This window comes from Thamnophis sirtalis, unplaced genomic scaffold (assembly GCF_051295495.1).
Source record: "Thamnophis sirtalis isolate CommonGarterSnake01/CBP01778 unplaced genomic scaffold, rThaSir2_p1.2 scaffold_1, whole genome shotgun sequence".
NCBI lineage: Eukaryota > Metazoa > Chordata > Lepidosauria > Squamata > Natricidae > Thamnophis > Thamnophis sirtalis.
This window is the reverse complement of record NW_028261381.1, coordinates 94,188,257-94,211,362: the sequence shown is the minus strand read 5'-3', so window position 1 is coordinate 94,211,362 and position 23,106 is coordinate 94,188,257. Positions and strand designations below refer to the sequence as shown.

The 23,106-nt window shown below is 35.9% G+C and overlaps 1 protein-coding gene across 1 annotated transcript in view; it reads left to right on the top strand.

Moving 5' to 3' along the window:
* Positions 1-461: 461 nt before the first annotated feature.
* The window catches only part of PRMT3 (protein arginine methyltransferase 3), a 74,110-nt gene continuing 51,465 nt past the window's right edge, over positions 462-23,106 (top strand). The window contains exons 1-9 of the mRNA XM_087719040.1: positions 462-585; positions 683-839; positions 2,985-3,067; positions 4,215-4,264; positions 5,115-5,217; positions 7,494-7,647; positions 10,642-10,783; positions 13,240-13,305; positions 19,327-19,448. Coding sequence (XP_087575166.1) covers positions 558-585; positions 683-839; positions 2,985-3,067; positions 4,215-4,264; positions 5,115-5,217; positions 7,494-7,647; positions 10,642-10,783; positions 13,240-13,305; positions 19,327-19,448 — 905 coding nt within the window. The 5' untranslated portion in view covers positions 462-557. The remainder of the gene's footprint in view (positions 586-682; positions 840-2,984; positions 3,068-4,214; positions 4,265-5,114; positions 5,218-7,493; positions 7,648-10,641; positions 10,784-13,239; positions 13,306-19,326; positions 19,449-23,106) is intronic.

Sequence of the window (23,106 nt, the reverse complement as noted above, 5' to 3'; positions counted from 1 at the left end):
GCAATGAATCCAAACCAAATGCTTTATGAACAAGGTAGTTTATCAAAATTATATATATAAGAATTATGTCCATGGGATTGTTGTCGGGGGATGGGAAGGAAACGGGAGCTTATTACAAATCTATTCCGGTCTCTAAAAAACTTGCATTACGTGTTTGGAGCAAAAATACAATCAACTCCCAAGAAAAAGTTTGGTACGTCTTCATAGTTCCAGAAATCATTCTAATTACTACCGCTACTCACTCCACTGTTTCTTGCACCCTCCTTTTAAAAAGCCAGAGCATCTCCGCGCTAACCCAACGTTCCAACTCATGCACGCTCCTATAGTTTACGCGTACGCTCTCCGTCCCTACCGTGAAATTTGGCCCCCTAAAGTCACCGTAGTCGTGCGCATTCCCCGTCTCCTCCTCTCTTTTCCTCTCCTATTGGTCGGAAACCTGACACTTAACCCGGAAGTGAGCATCAGCCTCTCGCTCCACGTGGGAAGAGTCTGGTCTGTGTGTTGTTATCGTGGGAACTTTCGCCGAAGGGTTTGAACTTTTAACGGGTGGCAGAGTTATGAGTGCCGGGAAATCTGCGGAGATCGGTACGTGTTTCCCCCGTTCCGCCCTCTTCCTTTTCTGCAGATTTCCGACCAGATTGAGCTCTGGTTCATCCCCCTCTTTTGTCTCTCGCTACGGCAGGCGAACCGGAGGGACCGGCACAAAGTGGCTCCAGCCTTTGTTTGACGGATAGCGAGAATGAAGACGCTTGGGAGGAGGAAGAGGAGGATGGTGCCGACGATCCCAGCGCCGGGATGGAGGGACCTTCTCAGAGCACTCCCTGCCTTTTCTGCAACAGGTTGGAGTTTTAGGGAAACGAATTCGAAAGAAGCCTGCCTTCCTCCAGTTTAGTTTATTGTCATTGCACATGGTACAACGAAATTAAATGCCATCTTCAGTGTACATTATAACTATAAAAATATTAAAAAAAAAACTTTACTTTCTATATAATTGAAATTGGAAACCCCGATATTGCACTATACCATAGAATTCAATATAGTTACTGCCCTGGGATAGAAGCTGTTTTTCAGCCTGTTTGCTCTTGTTTTTATTATCCTGTACCGTCTGCCAGATGGTAATAGTTCAAAAAAAGGGGTGCCCAGGATGAGATGGAAGTTTCTTAAGGCAGCAGGAGCTATAAAACTCTTCCAAAGAGGGGAGAGCGGGCTGAAATTCAGCACATTCTGACAGATTCTGGAGAACCGGTAGCGGAAATTTTAAGTAGTTCTGATTGGCCCCAGAGTGGAGAGGAAATTAAGATTTTGCAATATCCTTCTCTTGCCATACCCACCATGTCACACCCACAGAATTGGTGGTAAAAAAAAATTGAATTTCATCACTGGGGGAGAGGGAAACTGATGATCCTCTCAGCAATGATGTTGACCCTCTGGAGTGCTGGCCTATCTGCCACTGTGCAGTTGGCAAACCATACACAGATGCAGTAAGTTAAAATACTCTTGATGGTGCAGTGATAGAAGGTGACCAGCAGTTTTTCATTCAGTTGTTGTTTCCTGAGAAGTCTCGGGTCTCTGCTGGGCCCTTTTGACCAGCGCTGCAATGTAAGTGCCCCAGGTCAGGTCCTCTTTTATGATAACACATAACAGTTTAACATCATGCGAGTTTCTGCTTTGTCTCTATTATCTCCTTTCTTTCTCCTTGCTTCAGCAGAGTCCCCATAGAGGGGTATATAAAAGGACAGAAAAAGCACCAGAAATTTAAACCATGCCAAGAAGTTTTGTGTTAAAATGAACGTCACCATCTTGACACAACAGCTGCACTCCTAGCAGTGTGTAACATCTTCTTTAAAAGAGAACCCATGCGCACAACCTTTTTTGATTCATAAGTTGATTAGTTAGCTGCCCAGAGTTGTTTGGGATAGCAAAATGGGCAGCACATAAATTTAATTTAAATTTAATAAGTAACTGGATATTAAATGTACAACATGGACAACAAAACTCACAAAGTGCATATTTTTGCACTCTTTCCACCTTAGGATTTCACTTAAAATGTGACTGTCATTACATGGGATTCTGCAATTTTGGCTGATAAAAAGCTGGGCTGCACACACAGGCTTCAATTTTGCAGCAGGGATGGGGTGGGGGCAAATCCCTAAACACAACCTTTCCTAGGGAAAGCAATGTAGAGAAGTACAGTAGTTCTGGACTCACAACCACAGTTGAGTTCAGAATTTCTGTTGCTAGGCGAGACATTTGTTAAGGGAATTCTGCCCCATTTTACAATCTTTCTTGCCACAGTTAAGTGAATCACTGTGGTTGTTAAGTTAGTAATAACCATGGTTAAATGAATCTGGCTTCCCCACTGACTTTGCTCATCAGAAGTCACAAAAGGTGGTCACTGCAACCGCGGACTAGATGCCCAGCACCCAAATTTTGATCACAAGACCATGGGAATGCTGCAATGGTTGTAAGTGTGAAAAAAGTCATAAATCACCTTTTTTCAGTGCCATTGTAGCTTTGAATTTCCACTAAATGAACTGTTGTAAGTCGAGAACTGAATGACCCAGTGCCTCTGACACAGTATTCAATAGAAGACTTGAATACTTTAGTCACAGTAGTTTTCAGTCTTTACTACATGTATTTCCTGTCTTTCAGATACTGAATTTCTTTTGCATTTAATCATTGTTAATTTTCACATCTGACTACCATAATCCTTTTGTTACCATCCTTGCTGCCTTTCTTTTAGGGATATTATTTTCTTTGTACAGTATCATGAGATGTTTCTAACATCAATTTGTCACTTCATTTTTTTCACCTGATACTTCAGAAACATATTGCTTATTCTTTAATACATGCTCTGAATTATGTCTTTCATAGTGCCATAATTAGATATTGGGATCTATTTCTATGTTATGTTGTTCATGCCTACATTTTAAAAGTATAAAATTGGTGTATATCTATTCTAAAAATATTGCTTTTTTTCTAAGATTTTTCAGTTCAGCTGAAGATAGTTTTTGCCATTGTACCTCAGACCATGGGTTCAGTATTGAGATGATGGTTCAAAAACATAGTAAGTTTATTTTCACATATTGTATTGTTCTCTTTTTGTATTTTCAAAAGGTTATTAAACTTAAGGCTACAAAAGGAAAAGAAGGGAAAAATTATAAAAAAAACCAAATAAATCTTTACAAGTATTGTAAAATTAACTTAGACATTTCAAAATTTATTTTCTGGATATTAGAATTGATTGTATCAATTTAAAGTTTTAAGAACATTAAAATAAATCTGTTAAAAACAAGGCAGGCAATAATTAACTATGATCAATATGAGAAATTGTGTTAAATGGAAAAGATTACAATAAGTTTTGCTTAACCAAAAAATTGGCAAATTGAAAACATAAAGAGATTAAACATTAAAGTCCAATGACCTCTCTCATATATTCCAGAAGAGGGCATATGTCACATTCCCCAACTTTCAGAATATAGGTAAAGTCACAAGTCCTTCCTGGGATGGGATCCCAGAGTCTACAATACTCTTCTCCCTCCTTGCAGAGTTAGGATGACTGCCTTAAATAGTGTCATTTCCAGAACCTTTGGGAAATGTGCTATTGTAATGTCTTGTAATGTTGGTTACCTTATCCAACATTTATGAATTATCTATTGTTAACTTTTAAATATTAATAATCAATTGGGAGCCAGTTTGGTGTAGATTTTAATCCAGCAAGCTAGAAAATGTGATTTTTAGTTCTGCCTTAGGCACAATGCTAGTCTCGTGACTTTGCTAGTCACTCTCAGCCCTTGAAGAAGCCAATGTTAAGCTGTTTCTAAAAATCTGCAGTGGTTAGCTCAAAACAGTTATCAGGAATCAACATTGACTCAAAGGGGTTTGTACACACTGCACACAAATGTACATCAATTGCTGGTCCAGTAGTCATCATTTTTTCTACTAAAATTGTTTTATTTTGCCAGATGTTAACTGCTTAAAATTTGTGATTGAAATGGCATTCAGATTTTATAAGTAGCATAAGTCAATTACATTAATAAATAAGCTTTGTTAGTTTTTGAGATAAAGTCAACTTTTCCAATTAGTATAGCTAACTTATAGTTGTACTTGACAAAGAAATCAGTACAGAAATAAAATAATAGGAGGAAGTATAAAAATATAATAGAGTAAATAGATTATGATTCTGATAAACATTTTTATTCTGCTTCTTTCAGGGCTTGATTTCTATGGGTACATTAAGCTAGTAAATTTTATTAGGCTGCAGGTAAGTTTTCAAGTATTCTGTAAAGTCGATGTAATTTAAATAATGTTATTTAAATTAGAGAATGGTGAGAAGACTATGCTCTACATTTGGTATTAGGTTTCTGAGAATGCCACTTGAAGAAATTGTGAGAGTGCAAAAACTAAACCAAATATGAATGTAACATCCATTTTTAAAATTTATTTATGGTGGATTATCTTGATGTCCAGAATATTACTTTACTTAAGAACTTAAGTAGTTAATTGAGTCAGCTTATAAATATGATAAGTGTTCATAATATTCAAAGCAATCTGGAAATGTGTAAGATAACTTTTAATATTCTAACTATGGACATTTCTTACCAAAATGAAGACCACAATGTTCAATAATGTTTATTGTTTCTAGATCTAATTTTAGAGTTATTGTTAGCAACAACTTGTTGTTAATGACAAGCAATGGATTTGGAAATAATATATTGTATATATGTGCATGTATATTCTTTCTTAGATGTTTGTTTATTTGTGTCAGAAGCATCACAATTAAAATATGGTATATTATATTACATAAAATGTAAAAAATAAAATATCAGATTAATCCGTTTTTACAGTAGATGAAAAGGGTAAAAGTTCAAGTTAGCATTGCAAAAAAGATTTTTCTTTGATGGGAAATTAGGAGCATTATGCATACAAGAAAAATAAGAAATTGATAAAGACTATCTTCAACTACAAATTAGAGGAAGAATGTATCGTTTGTAGAATCACCAGTATGCTACAAGTAGATCATATGTCCAACTTTAAAAATTCCAGTTTGTTATTTCTGTGTATGATTCATTCTTATGATAGACTGTCACTTCCATGTTCATTTACTATTTCAGAAGCCAGATGCAGAATATGTTAATTCTCTTAGACCTCCATTTCCTTGGAATGAAGATAACTATTTGAAGCCTGTAATAGAAAACGACTTACTACTACAGTTTGGTAAATTTTCTTTTCACTTTAAATTTTTAGTATATAAAATTAAAAGGAAATTTTTAAATAATTTGAAGCCTTGACCAAATCATGATAATTTATATTTTCAAATGGGAATAGTAATTATCTATGCTTTAAACTGTTTGAAAATAGTATTGTAAAAAACCCCACATGTAAATTAACTTAGACCATCAAAGGCATTTTAGGATTGTATCTTTAACATTTCCAGCATAGATTATTCATCATGGTGACCAAGGCTATTACTATTTGTGTTCCATAACCAAGCCAGATAAAGAGTGAAAATGATTTAAATTAGTTGCCTCCAAGACTGTCAGAAATTAACTAATATTGTCTTCATCTTTACCAAGAGTAGAAAGTACATTTTACTGCATTTTTTATTAATACTAACATGCAAATAGATGTTTAATTTTATCAACCATTTACGTTTTTAGTTTGAATAGTTGTCATAGGGGTCCCAATACACTGCTTTGTGTAGGGCCCATAATGCTGTTACGATGGCCCTATCTATCCGGCTATATATCTTAACTGCATAATGATCCGAACATTCAGAAGGGCCTTATCCCTAGCCAGATTCAATGCCCTTCCAAAGACCATTGCTGAAGCAAGATATGTATCAGAGTTCCAAGTAACACCTCCAATGTAAAAGATGCTTCCAGGCCTGACAATATGAAAAGATCCGACTTTGAACAAAGAATATGTTCATGTGGTGGAATAATAATTGAAATAATGAAACATGTTATTCTGTGTTGCCCTTTCTATGCAGGTGCCCGCCAGGAATTTTTACTAAAAGCTTTACTAAATATCCTGATCATTCTGATCTATTTTATCTTAAGATGTTGTTATTGGATCAGTCTGATTTTATTTCCTTGACTGTTCTCTAGTTTATGCAATATGGTATAGTATTTATTCTAATCCTTTTAGATATTTTCAGGATGGACTTGATTTAAATCACAATTTAAACCATGATTGAAATCACTAGTAAAAATGCTTGATTTAAATAACTTGATTTAAATCATAATTTTTAAAGAGCAACTGTCTCTGTCCCGCAGCAGCTCCTCCTCTGACCAGCTGTTGACTCACTGACATTCCCATTCAACTTTAATGGGTGAGGTGGCAGTGACGCAACAAGGTGAGGGACGTGGTGGGCAGCAGGTGAGTGGATGCCCGCTAACAGGCCCTGCCATGGTGAATCTGAAATAATAGGCCTTTAAATGTAAGGACTCATTCTTGCTGGTAGTTAGACTCTTTAATATTATTTGCAAACAAAATGAAGGTTTCCTATTTAGCTTGCAAAACTTGGATTCATTGAATGAGTTTACCAAAAATATAAATATTGCAGAATATAGAGCCTCATGCTGCTTAACTAAGCTCCATTTCATGCTGAATAAACTAAATTATTAAAGTATCTTAAATAGAAAACTACCTTTAGATAGATTTTTACTCCAAAAGCATTTTATTAAAATAAATTTGATTTTAAAAAATCCAATTTAAAATAAAAAAAAAATATTTAAAAAAATCATTGATTTTTATCCACCCTGGATATTTTAGAACAATTATAAGTTTAATTGATTGATTGATTGATTGTTGGTAAAGTATTGTACTACTGTACTACTTTGTTTGTACTAAGCAAAAGTAAGTAAAGAAAGTTCACATTATACTCACTCCTGACTTTATATGTTGTGTTGTAATAATACGTTGGAATACTCTTGGAAGATGGAAGGAAAAACTGGACAACAATTGCTGTGCAGAAGATACCTCAATCCAGAGGAGGAATAGCAATAGCAATAGCAGTTAGACTTATATACCGCTTCATAGGGCTTTCAGTCCTCTCTAAGCAGTTTACAGAGTCAGCATATTGCCCCCACAGTCTGGGTCCTCATTTCACCCACCTCGGAAGGATGGAAGGCTGAGTCAACCTTGAGCCGGTGAGATTAGAACCGCTGAACTGCAGATAACAGTCAGCTGAAGTGGCCTGCAGTACTGCACCCTAACCACTGCGCCAGCTGGTATGGTAAATGTTTCAGAAGGGATCCTAGTTATGTAAAAAGAAAGCAAGAGGGGGAAATATTTTCAGTCTTGTGAGATTCTGTTAAATATAACCTACAATAAAGATAGAACTAGTGTTCCTGGCTGTGCTTCTTGTCTGGACTGTCTTTCAAAACTAACACACATTTAAGAAACATAAGTCAGTATCCATTCTTATTCAAAGTTAAACTATTAAGTTCCATTCCATATTTGTACAAATATTTGTCTTCTATTTCCAGATGTAGAAGACCTCCTTGATTCTCCCAGTATCTCCTGTCCTAATGGAGTATCTGAGACTTCATCTCTCCTTGAATGTTTGAAAAATGCTGAGCACAGAACTGAGTTGGCAGAAGCTGCATTGGCCAGAGCCCAAGATGATCTACAGAAAATGAGGTCATCATTTTGAATAATGAACTTTTTAGTTCAAAATCTTGAACTAAAGATTCAACTTAGTTGAACTAAGAGGATATAGGAGCATAATATTTAGTGTATTAAAGAGAAGAAAAACTGAACAATCTGTCATTTAATGAATGGATCAATAAGAAAGAAATATTTTTCTACAAAATTGGATTCATCTAAGCTTTGTAAAACACTCCTGTTGTTTAAATAATACAATAAAAATAAACTTAGCAAATAGGAACTAGCAAGAGACTTATTAGGCAGTGAAAAGGGAATGTAGACTGGATAGCATAATCATCAAGTGGATACATAGCTTGAAAATTATAGTCAGAATGCCCTCATTGAATTGGAATGTTGTTTTGAGTAAGTATCTAAAGATTCAACCCTAAGCTTACATTTTTCAATACTTTTATTAGTGCTGGAAGAAGTGATACAGTGAAAGATTCTCACATTTGTAAATAAGGTGAAACAAAATGGACTATCTGGTGCCCTAGAAAACAAATGAAATTCACAACAATTTGTATAGGTTAGAGAAATGTCCTGAAAGTAATAAATGAAGTTCAGAGAGAGAGAGAGAGACGGGAAATTCTTCATTTAAAGTCAAAGACTGTCTGGCTTAATACCAATGCTTATGAAAAAGGTGTTTGAATAGCAATTAATTGCAAAGCTGTATGTATCAGAAATGTGTCATTAGAAAAAAAATCAATTTTTGGATTCATTAACAGAAGCATAATTTCCAAAACACAAAAAATAATTGTTTCAATTTATTATTTGGTGAAATTTCACACTAAGTATAGCTAGTTAGGATTGGGACACATTTAAGAAGGATTTAGATAATTTAGAATATTATGGAAGGCCAGTAAAGATGATCAGGAGACTAGAAACTAAATCTTACCAGAGATCAAGAAATTATGAATATGTAATGTTGGTAAGACTGAGCAGGATTATAACATCTTCAAATACCTGAGTAAGATTACCAGAAAATCAAAACAGGTTTTTCATAATTCAGGAATGCATGTTGCTTTAATGGAGCTAAGCTATTGGAAGACAGATTCTGATTTAATGCTGAAAGAACTTTATAACTCTTAAGAGCAGTTTACCAGTAGAATTTATTACCATTAAAGAAGTGCTGTCCCTTTCATTGGATGAGTTCAACTGGAGGCTAGATACTTGTGTTTTAATTTAGGTTTCTGTCATAAAGTATGGATTGGACTTGCTGGCCTAAGTAGAGCATTCCAGCTTGAATTTTTTGAATAGAGAATTGCTAAATCAATTCTTCCTGTTCTTTATTTGGCTCATTCCTGAGACAGGAGTGTTTTGAGTCACAAAATTGATTAAAATATCTATTCTGAATTGACTGCACAGACTGAACACAACTGCACTTTTCTTACCCCTTCATTAGTTGCTAATGTTCCAACTAAAACATAGATATGGAATTGGTAGGTGACCAGACATCATCCTGTCAGCAACTCCCATCAGCATGGCTGGTAGCCAGGGATGTTGAAATTGATCAGTGTCGATAGTCTCATCCAAACTTTTTTGTTGCTATAAAAAGTACAGACTGGCGTGTCCTAGACAGCTACCCTTAAATCGTGCTTCACAGAAAGAGAATCAGATGCCCAAGGCTGCATCAAAACACATTCAAAGTATTTTAGTTATAGACTAGAAGGGAAGTCAGAAATCATCCCAGAAGCCATTGGCAAACATTTCTGTACTTTTGCCAGAAAAATCACAAGAGTATGTCCATTTCATTACCAAGAGTTAAGATTTATTTGATGCAGACTCGCCTGAAAGATATTAGAATAGCTTCTGTTCCACATTCCAGTAGCTTTTTATGTGGTATTCTGAAATTATAGCCATTGTTCCTTCAAACAGTACTTTTATTTTTAAAAAATAGACTTTTGAACTATTGTGTTTTTAAATCACTCAATAAGGATCCGCTTTTGCCTTACAGACTTATTATTGTTTTTGTAGCAGAAAGAGGATGGTGAGAAATAATACTAATTGTTTAAGTGCTTTTAAAATGTTAATTTCTCCACTGTTGTGTCCCTGTGATTATCTTCTACTTTTTCTTTATTGTTTGCTATTCCTTGAAAGAATATTATTTTCAAAGGTTGCTAAATTACTTTAAAGTAATTGGACAAGTTTTTTTTTTAACATCAACTAGATTATTTGGAGTCTATTCCCTGCTGTTTTATGTTTTCTGAAAGTACCTTTTAAAACATTACCTTAATATACATTTTACTGTACTACAGCTAGAATTGTGTGTGTACCTTTGAGTCATTATTGACTCCTGGTGACTGCCTGGACTCATCCCTGCAGTTTTCTTGGCAAGGTTTTTCCGAGATAGTTTGCCATTGGCTTCTGCTTCTTGGGCTGAGAGAGTCTTGGCCCAAGGTCTCCCAGTTGATTTTGTGTCTGAGGCAAGACTATAACTCATAGTGTTAAGACCAATAGACTGCAAAGGAAACACAATCTTTCCATTCCCCTCACCCCACCATTTAATCTCAAATGTGAATAACTCTCCTTTCATCTCCCACAGCATGCAATACAACCGATGCTTCCAGGATAGGAAGCAAAACGTCTTCCTTTTTTCCTCAAAAAATCAGTCTAGTTTGCCGTTTCAAAAATAAAAACCACTTTTGATCCAACTGGATGACTGAGAATTTTCATAGACATTTGACTAGAATTCATAGTTTCCCAGTATCTAGCCTAGTGTCTTAACCACCAAATTGACTCTCATAGTTAGAATTGAATAGGGTTATAGAAAATAACCAGATACAGTTCTTCATGCCCTGGAATGTAAAAAAATAAATAAATACTGATGTTTGATATACTCAAAAAAATTCCAAGCAACTTTCAATGCAGTAGCCAGCAGAGGGAGCTTCAGCATGTGGAAGCCACCAAACAGCACAGTATGCAACCTATATGCTGCCTTTTTATAGTTCTTGTACTATGTCTTGAGGGTATGTTTCAAATTGATTACAGGCAATTTACGCAGGATTTGGTGATGAACACAGAAATTGGAAGTGGCTCATCCGCCAGCACGACTGGGAACTTAAAAGAGGATGAGGAAGATGTTTACTTCAGCTCATACGGGCACTTTGGGATCCATGAAGAAATGCTAAAGGTTAGGAAATGAACAGAAGCATGTCTTTATGGTGAGAAAGATGGAAGGGAGGCTGTTTCCCCATACGTATACTGCAATACAGCTGCATTTTTAACCCTATCCATACTAGATTGTTATCCTGGTGAAGCTCAGATAAAAATGCAAGGGAAAAAAGTGAACAAAATAACAAGAAACATGTAAAAACACAGGTCAAAATCCAAAGGACCATGTATAGTCTGCCCTCCCCATATGCTGCCTTGCTTGTTGTTTTTTCCATTTAAGATTTACAGATCCCCTTCAGTGGGATAGGAATTTAGCCATATGAAACACAAAAGAAAAAACTCTGGAGGTAATTCTCCTCTAGTATTTTGATATTAAATAATTGGCATCATTTAATATATTGTGTGATTAAATTTTGACAATTATGCATATGTTAGCCTTTGGGATTTTGTCTACCTTAGTGCCAGCATTTACACTGCAGCATATTCTTCTCAGTATGTGGACTAGTACAGACAAAATAATGGTAAAAGGAAGGAACTGTCCTATGGGTAATACAGATTCACATTCCATGATGAGTCTGGTTCCCCCACAATATTAAGCGCTCAACCATGACTTATAAATTACACTGGCTGGATTTCTCTGTCAGCTGAGCTACAGATGAACAATCAGCTATATAGGTTAGAACCTAGTCCGTGCCTTGGCTAGCTAAAAGAAGACTGGTAAAACACCTTCTTGCTTTATCGGAGGTGGGAACTCTGGGTCCCTCCAAATACTGAAGGGTTGCAGGACTGTTAGAATGAACAGTTTCAAGATTTTCAGACTTGTAGCCTTTCTACAGCCTGAGGTCCAGTACTTCCACAGTGCCATTCATGCTTAGAATTGAGCTTTAAGTTGGAAGCTGCATAATATTTGTGATTTTACAGTATATTCCCTTGTCTTTAAAATATGGCATAAACAAGATGCTTCTGAAACAATGCTGCTAAAATCAGATAAGTACTGTTGAATAAAGAGATGGCTTAATATTAATTACCTGGCAGAAGCTAATTTAAGCAGCTTTCTAGATATGCCCAAGGGTAGGAGTACCTGAGTTGTCAAACAGTGAAGTCCATGTCATTGGATTACTGATGAAGAACAGCCAATTCCACGTCCTGTTCTTTGAAACGCTGATGGAAAAAGAATGCAGCGCAAGCATTTCTGTGGACTGCAAGTGAGAAGGTTCACAAATGAGAGCAGAATAGTGTTTTTTTTAAGATAATTGTGTTTGAAATTCACTAAAAAAAGTTTAATTTACATGATTTATGTATAAAATAATAATTTCATGCTCCTCTCAAATTCTGATCCATCAATCTCAATCCTGAAAGGCACTGATTCAGATATATATGCTTCATTCCTAAATGCGAGTTTTGGAATTTAGCTTGCTAGCTGCTGCAGGGAATTGTACTTTTGTCCTTTCGGTGTTTCATCTAGTGGTGCAGTATCTAATTTGTATGCAAGGAGAAGTTCTCACTTTTAAAAAAAGTTGTACTTATTATATATTTTTTTAAACCTGCATTTGCAAGGAGCTAAAAATAGGATCTCAGGCACTGTCTTCCTTTCGTTTGCTGATTGGTTCTCTAGCCATTTACACAGATAGTAAAGCATATGGCTTTTTGGCATTGTCTATCTGCCTACATTTATTAAAGGGAATGATGGTAGTTGCTAAACAGGTTACAGAGTCAGCCCAGGTTGTTATCTCTGTTCAGGTATACAAACTGGAAAACTACCAGTAGTCTGCACACTGTTACGTAGTTTTGTACATTTTTAGATTTGTATATGTTAGCCTCAGCAAAGGATAACAAAGAAATGTGGGTAGCTATGCATCCTGAATATCAAATTAAGACTAGTATTTTATTGCTTTTACAAGGTTGTATTACTATACTTGAAAAATTAGAGAATGTCAGTAAAAAAAGAAGATACGAGCATTACAAGAGCCAAGGTGGCGCAGTGGTTAAATGCAGCACTGCAGGCTACTGCTAGATCAGCAGTTCAGCGGTTCAAATCTCACCGGCTCAGGGTTGACTCAGCCTTCCATCCTTCCGAGGTGGGTAAAATGAGGACCCAGATTGTTGGGGGCAATATGCTGACTCTCTGTAAACCGCTTAGAGAGGGCTGAAAGCCCTATGAAGCGGTATATAAGTCTACTGCTATTATTTCCTTACAAACAGAAAGAATAAATAATTATCCTAGTATGTTTAATATTTCCACATTTCACTTAGGTCTGATAATTTTGTTGCTGCTGTCTAAAAAACTATTAGAAATTCTGTAATACTTTCTCAATAAAGTACTATTTTTTGTCACATTTCAATGCCTGGTCATACTTAAAATACTGCTTTTGTTAGATGGGTTAAGGAATAACTGCTAGGTGATGAACTTTTGATATAACTATCATTGAACAATGAATAGCAGTCAGTGCTCAGAATACCTTTTTTTTTAAATAGGATAAAGTGCGTACTGAAAGCTATCGTGACTTCATTTATCTAAACCCACACATCTTTAGAGATAAGGTAAGTGAGCTGGCTTTAAAGCTGTTAATGTATTTGTAGCATGTGATGCGCTAAGGTAATAAAAGTCTCCTGGATTGGATTCCTTCTACAATTGGGATACTGAATCTTTTTGACAAGGTTTTGATTGAATGTACTAAAGTCCTATTACATGGAGAGCATTATTCAGTTGCAGGAGAGTGCAGAATACTGATAAGAGAAATGCTGATCAGCATTGTCATTGTTCAGTGTGCTGTCGTGAGTATTCATTAATTTTGATGACAAGGTTTTGTTGAGTCTTTTCTTGTTTGCTCTTCTTAAGTGGTATCTGAAATAAGTGTGTGAACACTTACCATTCTAAAATCTACCACAAGTGAATTTCTAACCTGCGTGTTGTATGATAAAAAGTTTCATGAAGCCCCCTGAGGTACTGGCTTCTGGAAAGAGTTCAGATCCCAGTGTTTTGGTTTGAATGAAACCCATATAAATAATTCCCTCCTGGTAAGTTTATAAAAAAACATTAGCAAGTTCTGCCTTTGTAGGGGACTAAATCTGGCTTCTGTGTGAAGAATTTAAGGATAAATTTCCTGACAGTGAGAACAGGTAATAGTGGAGCGGTCTGCCTTCAGTAGCTGTACGAGCTCAAACACTGTAGGCTTTTAAGAGGAGACTGGACCAGTCACTTGTCTGGAATCGTATAGGTGTCCTGCTTGGGCATGGAGTTGGACTAGAAGACCTTCAGGGTCCCTTCCAAGTCTGTTATTCTGTATTCTGTAAATTATGGAATAAGAGTAAACAATAGGAAAAGAAGATCCAGTCAGTATATGCCATTGCATATTCAGACCTTATTCATATCATCTTTTGCTTCTGAGTGGATCATTTTCTTATATTTATTGGCTCTTGGTCATAAATGCACACTTAGAAATTACCTTCAATTAAAGTATATCTTCTTCCACACATTATTTATTTTATTTTATGGAAGGAATTTATCTCGGAGGTTGCAGTTAACATCTATCTTTTATTTTTTAAAACTCTGGTAAAAACTTTAATTATGCTAAGCGTATAATCTAGAGTCCTTCTATTGAACAAAGAGGAATATTAACCCTGATATTGTATGTGCCACTTCTATGATACAAGGAATCATCTTTATTTTTGTCTTTGAGCTAGAGAACAGGCAGAAAACATTTTCTCTGTATGTGCGTCATTAAAAATTATTTATACCAAATGCAAACATACCTTGACATTTATGGGAAACACTTGTAGCATTTTATTCATAATAAAGTTATATTTTCTTAAATGTTGAGTATGTATAGAATAGGAGTTCTGTTTGTGGAAGGTAGGCCCATCAAATTCAATCATGAGCAAGTAGAATAGGATTATTTGCTGTTAAAAACCATTTTTAAAATTTGTAATGAATACTGCTTGGCCTTGATATTCATAGGCAATTGCCTATGCATGCTTAAATGGACAACGGCAGTGATGGCTGGGGAATTCTGGAAGTTGAAGTCCACACATTTCAAAATGTAGTGGTGCAGTGGTTAAAATGCAGTATTACAGGCTAACTCTGTCTAAAGCCAGCAATTCGATCCTGACCGGCTCATGGTGGATGGCCTTCCATCCTTCTGAGATGGTAAAATTAGGACCCAGATTGTTGAGAGCAATATGCTGACTCTGTGAACCGTTCAGAGAAATACTGGAATATTAGGAGTTATAGGACTATAGTCATAACTGATAATGTGGATTTTTATAGACAACATCATCTAAAAAATTGTTTTAGGAATCTTGTACTCTGATTGGGGGAAGATAAGATATTGATTAGGATATAATGTTCAACCTTCAGGCTTTTGATTCTCTATTGTCTAGCAACATCGATAATTTTAAAAGTTTAATTTAGAATAATCAAAAATTGTGCTTAAAAAGGATGGGAAAACCCAGCAATAAATGTTTGTGGAAGAAAAATGCTAGGTTTGATTGTGGTAAAGACCACAAATACGCAGGCAGATCATGCAAAAACAGGTTCTTTCTTAATTTTTAACATGTTTGTGCCAAGTAAGTTGTTGGATCTGTGGGTTCTTGCTTAAAAATGTGTAAGGTGATATTGAAATCCGTTACTCTGCTTGCTTCTATGTAATGGATATTATAGAATAACTGACAATATTTCAAAATATTTCAGCATTTCTTCAACTCCTAATTGGTTTTATACTAATTTATACATTTATTTCTGGTCAAAAATGTTTTTGTCTTTCATTTTATTTTTTTAAACCCATCACTGCTCCAGCTTTTGCTGGTGTTGGGAGGGGCAAAGTACTGATTTTGGGAGGGGCAAAGTACTGATTTTAAAAACTGCTTTTAGACTTGTATGCTTATTATTGCTACAGAGCTTTGCCTTGCTAGCATGGAAATTGGATAGATTTATTAAAATAGCTTCAGTAGTCCTTTGAATTGTTCGCCTTTTACTATGTTCACATCTTAACGCAAGGTCTAAATAGACCTTACACGCTCCTGTGTATCTGCTGAATTTTTGTGCACTTAACTATAGTAGGTAGAATCTGAAGAAATTTATTTATATATTTAAATGATTTATGTGGCAGCTCATCTCACAATGGTTACTTTGGGTTGGCGTACAAAGGTTAACAGAACTACTACAACAGATAATCCAAATGCAGATTGTAGAGGTATTTGTAGAGATTCATCAAGTGCAGTAGATGCATCATAACTCAGTGCCTCAATCATAGTTATTCAGTGATTGAGGAAGTTGTAGAACTTAAATATTTGTCTGCATGCAACTTCCCATTCTCAGGGACATACTGAAAAGCAAAAAAAAAAAAAACAACCTCCATTAGATCATTACCATCATGATCATTAACATATAAAGATGAAGAAAATACTTGTTTATTGCTTATATGGCTAGAGAGTTATCTGAAATGTCCACGTATTAAAAAAAAAGTTAAATATCTGAAGTCTAAGTAAGTACTTAATAAAACACAGCGGGACATTTCCAAAAGACCTCATTAATGTGTAGAGTGAGTTCATTTTAAAGCGAAAATCTTTTAACTTATTTCAAGAAATGGACAATTTTTACTGCCATGCCAACATTTAAAGTATTCTTTGCAAGGGAAGAGATGCATTTCCTCTATGGTTCTGCTGACTGGTATATAATTATAGTCAATCTATATAAATAAGAAAAATGTAGTTGTGGTAACATTTTCCTTATAGTTGGCATTTTTTTAGATAGTGAACAGATTGCAATCCAGTTGGCAAAAAAAAAGAAGGGGCCTGCTTCCATTCCATGTTGCTATGATAAAAGCTCATTGTTTTAATTCCTTTTGATACGTTTTTGGAACTCCAGTCAGAGAAGCTTGAGAAGAAGCTTATACTATCCTTTTCAAGCATGTGTGCTACTTTCTTTTGGGTCCACAGTATTTTATCCACATCTACTCATTTTGTAAAAGGAGGTATTTTGTTTTTTAATTGCTCTCTTTCCATGCTAAAATTGCTTATTAAGAAAAGGAGCCTTGCACTTGTGGGTTTGATCCCTGTCCCACCTGGCTGCTAGAGTATGTTCAAGAAAATGGGTGTAGGATTTCATTAGTCCTACACCCTGCAGGAATGGGGTAATGTCAGTGTCTCTAAAGAGAGCATTTGATTGCCCCCTTAAAAGGGTTACTATAAACTAGCTGAATTGAATAATTGTTGTCTAGCCTTTAATTTGCCTTTTGGGGGGGATTATAGAGATGGTATAGCTATAAAACAAAAGAAGAAATGATATCTGGATACTTCTCAGTCATGGCTCAGGCCTGGGGATGATGGAAAGTGCATTGGTCACTCTTGTTGACTTTTGACAGGGCTTAAAAATTCTGTTAGCTCTTTCAGCAGCTTTTGATATCAGTTTGGTCTATTAGTTAAAACACCAGACTAGAAAGCAGGAGGCTGTGGGTTCAACTCCAGCCTCAGCCATTAAAGGCAGCTGGCTGACCTTGGCCAGTCATATTCTCTCACCTCACATGGTTGCCATTATGGAGAAAATAGGAGGAAGAAGTAGCATTAGGTATGTTTGCCATTTGCCATCTTCTCTGCCGGCTTTCCTAGAAAGTCAATGGAGGAGCCAGCAGAGAAGGTTGCCGCACAGCTGAGATTCCCTCCTGGCAGGCAGGTCTTTCAGAAGAGTTCGGGTTTTCGTGTAGCTGATATCCTTTCCCCAAAAGAAAAGGGCTGCTTGCTGAGGGAGGGAACTCAGAAATGGAGAACAAATCGGATCTCTGTTCTTGCAGCCCTTTAGAGGTGGTCTCTGGTGCCCACAAGAGTTTATAAGCTTCCCAAACAAATCCATTTCATAGTTTCCTTTCTTCCTTGCAGACAACTCTCTTTTCATTTTCATGAACTAAGAATAAAATAAAGCCTTCTTCAGATTCTAGCTTGTTAGGAGAATGACAAACCATGAATGATTCTACAGTAAGGTTTTGCTTTCTGACTTTTTATTGCCTGATTTCGCTGCTGTTGATAACGGAGGAAGCCAGATGAGACTAGTGTGGAGCATACAGGGCGGGGCATAACCTTTTCCTAGGGGGTCACAGCAACACTTGTAATAACAACACAAATAATTCATACACCATTCGAAAGCCCATCAAAAACTGAGTTTATTGACACGATTTAATAGTCAGTATGACCACCATTAGCCCTTCGAACAGCATTCAAACGAGGTGGATAAGAACACAACAAATCTTCAAACAGTTCCGTTCGATTTTCCAGATTTTTCAACACAGTTTCCAAATTCATTCTCAAAGTTTCAACCGAAACAAATTTAACATTTAATAGCTCATTCAATTCAGTTTTTTATGGGCTTTAAAATGAGGTGTCGCGGAAGTTGTAAACTGCTGTCGATCTTGCTGTGACCCCCTAGGAAAAGGTTATGCCCCGCCCTGAAAATCGAACGGAACTGTTTGAAGATTTGTTGTGTTCTTATTCACCTCGTTTGAATGCTGTTCGAAGGGCTAATGGTGGTCATACTGACTATTAAATCGTGTCAATAAACTCAGTTTTTGATGGGCTTTCGAATGGTGTATGAATTATTTGTGTTGTTATTACAAGTGTTGCTGTGACCCCCTAGGAAAAGGTTATGCCCCACCCTGTACATGTTATTATCACGAAGCCAGAATTTTATGTGGGTTTTGTGATATCAGAAATAGGCTCCTGGCCAACCAGCATACCCTACTAGCCAACCCTCCCACCTGATCTTTCCACCATTTCTTTCTCTTTCTCTTCCTCTTCTCAACTCATTAATGTCCATTTCTTTTTCCTTGTCTTTTCTTCCCTCTTCTGCTCAGAATATCATTATTTTGGTTCATGTTCCAAACAAAACATCAGCGCTTTGTTTGATATTTGGACCAAAACATTCAAAATGCATGTTTTAGTTCTGTTACCAATCAACTCAAATCTTGAACAGTACAGCTTATGCAGTTTCACCTCTCCCCCTTTTTTTCAGAATGTAGATAACTCTTCACTGGATGTGTTCAAAGAGAGGCTACACAACCATTTTCCTGGGATTCTTTAACTTGGATTCCTGTGCTGAGCAGGAAGTTGGACTTGATGGCTTAAATGGCCTGTTCCAGTATTGTGATTCAAAGTGTTTCTTGCCTCTGGTCTATTGGCAAGCAATTTTGTTGAAGGCTGCCAGATGTCCTGGTACTGCTGGTTGTTGTGAATATCTCAGAATTGCAACGTGAGTTCAGCAGTGCAAATGTTTTTGTTCTGCATCCGAAGATGGGTGTTTTTTATGGGCTGAGGAGACATATGCTTATAACAGCAAGACATTAAATGGTTTTTAATCAAGACTCTAAACACTGAAGACTTTCAGTATATCTTTTAAGGAATTCGAATTTTTAAATTTTATATTTTAGAACTCATTTCTCACTAACACTGAGTATTCATGACTAGCTTTTTGATTACAGATACTATTTAGTAACATCGTTCAACGCCTTCGTCATTATTTTGTAACCATTATCTGATTGCAATAACTTGCTTTTCTTCTTCTTTGCACTTCATTAGATTGTCCTAGATGTTGGATGTGGCACTGGAATCCTTTCCATGTTTGCTGCCAAAGCAGGTGCAAAAAAGGTGATAGGAGTGGATCAATCTGAAATCATTTATCAAGCCATGGACATCATTAGGTAGGCACCCTTCACAGATTCGACTTCATTAATATCAAATTTATGATAATGCTTAAAGAGAAAACAAAGGAATGGATTTTAGTTGTATCAGACCTATTTTTATTTCAAGACTAGGAACTAAATGGAAGCCAGATATTCTTGGGCTTCTAATAGAGACCTGAGACATGTAAGTAGACCATGTTTTACTTTTTTATTTTCTGTTGGGTAAAATTGTAACTATGATGTCCAAAAAAGTCAGTGTTATAAATGTTTGGCGAATAATCCTCCTATAATGAGTCATTTTATTTGCAAGCATTGGGGAACAGAAGTGCTCATTTTGAAAGGTTGGTTTATTTCTTTTTTGAAAGCAGTACTTCCCCACTGCTGTCACTTTGATTTTACAGATAGGAAATCACTTGATTTATTATTTGCAAAAATATGTTAAGTCATATATCAGAAGCAAAACGTCTGCTATATGGAGTATGGAATGAAGAATGGTGGATGCCATTTACTTGTCAGTTTTGGCTTATTTCTTGGAAAAAACGTGGAGAGTTATCAATGCATTTGGCTGCATCTGTATTTTTGGTTTATTTTATGATTAACAAATGTTATTAATTTTCAGACTGTCACAATCACTAGACTCTCAGCTGTTATAAGAGCAAAATGGGTATTTAAAATACATTCTTGAAAAGTCTAAAAGAATTATAAAAACCAATTTTAATAATTCATTATATATCAATCAAAAATCAAATTAAGCATTCTAACATTTCACATAGGGCCCCCGAATACTTCAGTTTCCAAAATTTCTGTAGTGTTTAAAGAGTGATAGCCAGTATCCTCTTTCTTCACACTTTATGACACTGAGGGACCACAAACAATTTTTCTCAAGATGTACACGTTGGGCAAGTCTATTCTGGTTTGAGAAAGCCTTGCAGCTAACTCACTGCCAAATCAAATATTAGTGATGGAAGGATAGAGGTTTATAGGCTATGATGAACACTTTAAATTGCGCTGAGAATCTGATAGGAAGCTGGTAAAATGAACATAACCTTTGTTGAAAGACAATAGGGTCACTATATTCTGGATTAGTTGAAGTATGATCTTCAAAGGCAGGTACCAGTATATAATCTGTGTCAGTCACCAGGACCAGAGGTGGTTGATCAAGATTGGATCCTGCAACATTATACTTGGACTATATATATATGGACTACAACCAATTTCGTTGTATTTAAGTGCAATGACAATAAAGATTATACTTATACTTATATTCACCTGCATTCATGAGGTATCAGTATAGTACAGTTTTGTAGTAATTTAAAGGGAATGAATACTTGATTGACATCTCCACCTGCATAAATTCGAACTGCCTGATAAGGTAAAGTGGTAAAACAGTGTCCCCATTTTGCCAACTTCAGAAGCAATTTAGAAGAATACCATGGTCAATTGTATCAAGGCTGATGAGAGCTCTAAAGACTAGGGGTGTGCTACCTCCATCCAGGACCCAACAAAGGTCAGCCACAAGAGGACTAGTGATGTCCCATTTTGAAATAAGTTTAAATAATCTCTCTCTAGAGTGCTGTTACAATGATCCAGTCTTAGTAACCTTCTCAAGAAAAGGAAGATTAGGAACAAGATAATAGTTATTAAAAATGGCTAGGTTCAGGAAGAAGTGAGCTATAGAGAACTAGATGACCTTGGAGAAGGAATATAATAATTGACCAAATATTAATTAAGCCCAAGAGAGGAAGAAAATGTAAGAAGGAAGCTGAAGGGCAAAACTGCATCTTCTTTCAGAGTTGCAGAAATAGTATATCTTCCAAAAATGAAGCACTGATCATGTCCTGGAACTGACCGTTGCCATCTCTCCTGGTTTCTCAAAGAGCTGGGGGAGGGGGCATGGATCCAGACTGTAGGTGGCTGAGGACATATTGGAGGGCACCCTATCACTTCTTTACGCTCCAGTAGCCAAAATGAATCCCAGCTAAAATAACAAAATATTATCCCAGTCACCACAATTAACTCTGCCTATGAAGAGTCGAGACAGGTGAATCTGAGTGACTTAACCAACACAAAGCTGCACACTCATTGCATCAACCAGGTAGGAGTCTATGTGAGACCCTCTTCCCAAAGGACTATCCTAAATAATGTCACTGCCTGTCAGTGTCTTATTGTCACAATGTTGGCTTGAATTTAAATTTGGTTCTCCTTGCTTGGCCAACTTAGCTTCTTGTTGTCCTTCACTAGTGCGTCAATCATGATATATTGCTTCATCTGGAGTTTCTCAGTAAACAAAAGGCACATCTCAAGGTGATGTATATATAGAGAGAGAGACCATTCAGGAGCAATTTCATCAAGTGGTTGAGCTACCTCTGTATTAGCAATCAATCAGGTGCTCAATGGAACAGCTGGTAAGATTGTTGGGAACTTCCTTAAGTACCGGTGGAATCCATTTGGATTTCACTTGTTTCATTTCAATTGGTGTTTGGGGAGTATCAAAGATAAACCTAATGCCCAGGGAACTCCAGAATTAAATGAGAAAATGAAGTATTAATTTCAAAAATAACATTACTCTTGATTGGATGCTAGTAATTATGTTCCGTGTAAATATTGCCAAAGCATCCAAATTTGTTTAATATTTTATGTTTGGTATGGCATTTTTGAGTTCATGAAGCTTTTCACCCATACTTTGCTTTTCTATGGTGTTTATCTACTAAAATGCTAAAATTGTAATGAGGTTACTGGCTTCTGTTACACGTCAGATGTAAGGTGATTGTAGTATAATAAATGTTTAAGAAAGAATTTAGATAATCATTGTGGTAGAGAAATAAATCCCACTGGTGTGAATAATTATACTGTCCTGTCTGGTATTAGCTGTCATGACAATGGCATAAGAAAAAAAGATTGATAAATTGCGCTGAAGAGAAAGTAAGTGCTATTTATCTTGAGTAACTTAATTCCTTGCACATATTTTCATTTACAATATGAAACAATAGGATATCCGTAAAGGAAATTGGTATTACACCATCATACTTCAGCTAAAATACTGCAGTTAACTAGGATGATTGTTTACATAAACACAGAAACATCAGTTACTTTACTATCACTTAGTTGTGTCATCTATGGAAAGGACTGGTTAAAACTTCCATTTATCAACAGTTTAAAAAATCATTTTGTGAAAGAAAGTATATGAATATAATTCTTTTATTAAAAAAAGCTTGCAGAACACTTAAATATATTCCACTAGGTTCAAAAATTATGAATATATGGTTAAAGCACATTTGACTATTATATTTTTCTCTCCCAGGCTTTCTCTCAGTCAACAAAGTCTGATCTTATAATTAAAACTTGAATTAAACTGTAATTTATTTAACATAATTGTAACAGCAGACCAATTGCTTTGCAACATACAAGCACGTTTTAAAATCATCTGTTGATTTTTGGTAGTTTCTAATTGATGGGATTTATAAAACCAAATAAGAGATGTGAATACTTATTGAGGCTGTCCAAAGCATTTGAAAGAAGTGCCAAATACATTAATTTACATTAAATTAGTGTTAGTCTCTTCACAGCATTAAAGCAGCCTTTCGAATCCTTATATGTTTTTGCCCTAGCTTTCTTTCTTTCTTTCTTTCTTTCTTTCTTTCTTTCTTTCTTTCTTTCTTTCTTTCTTTCTTTCTAT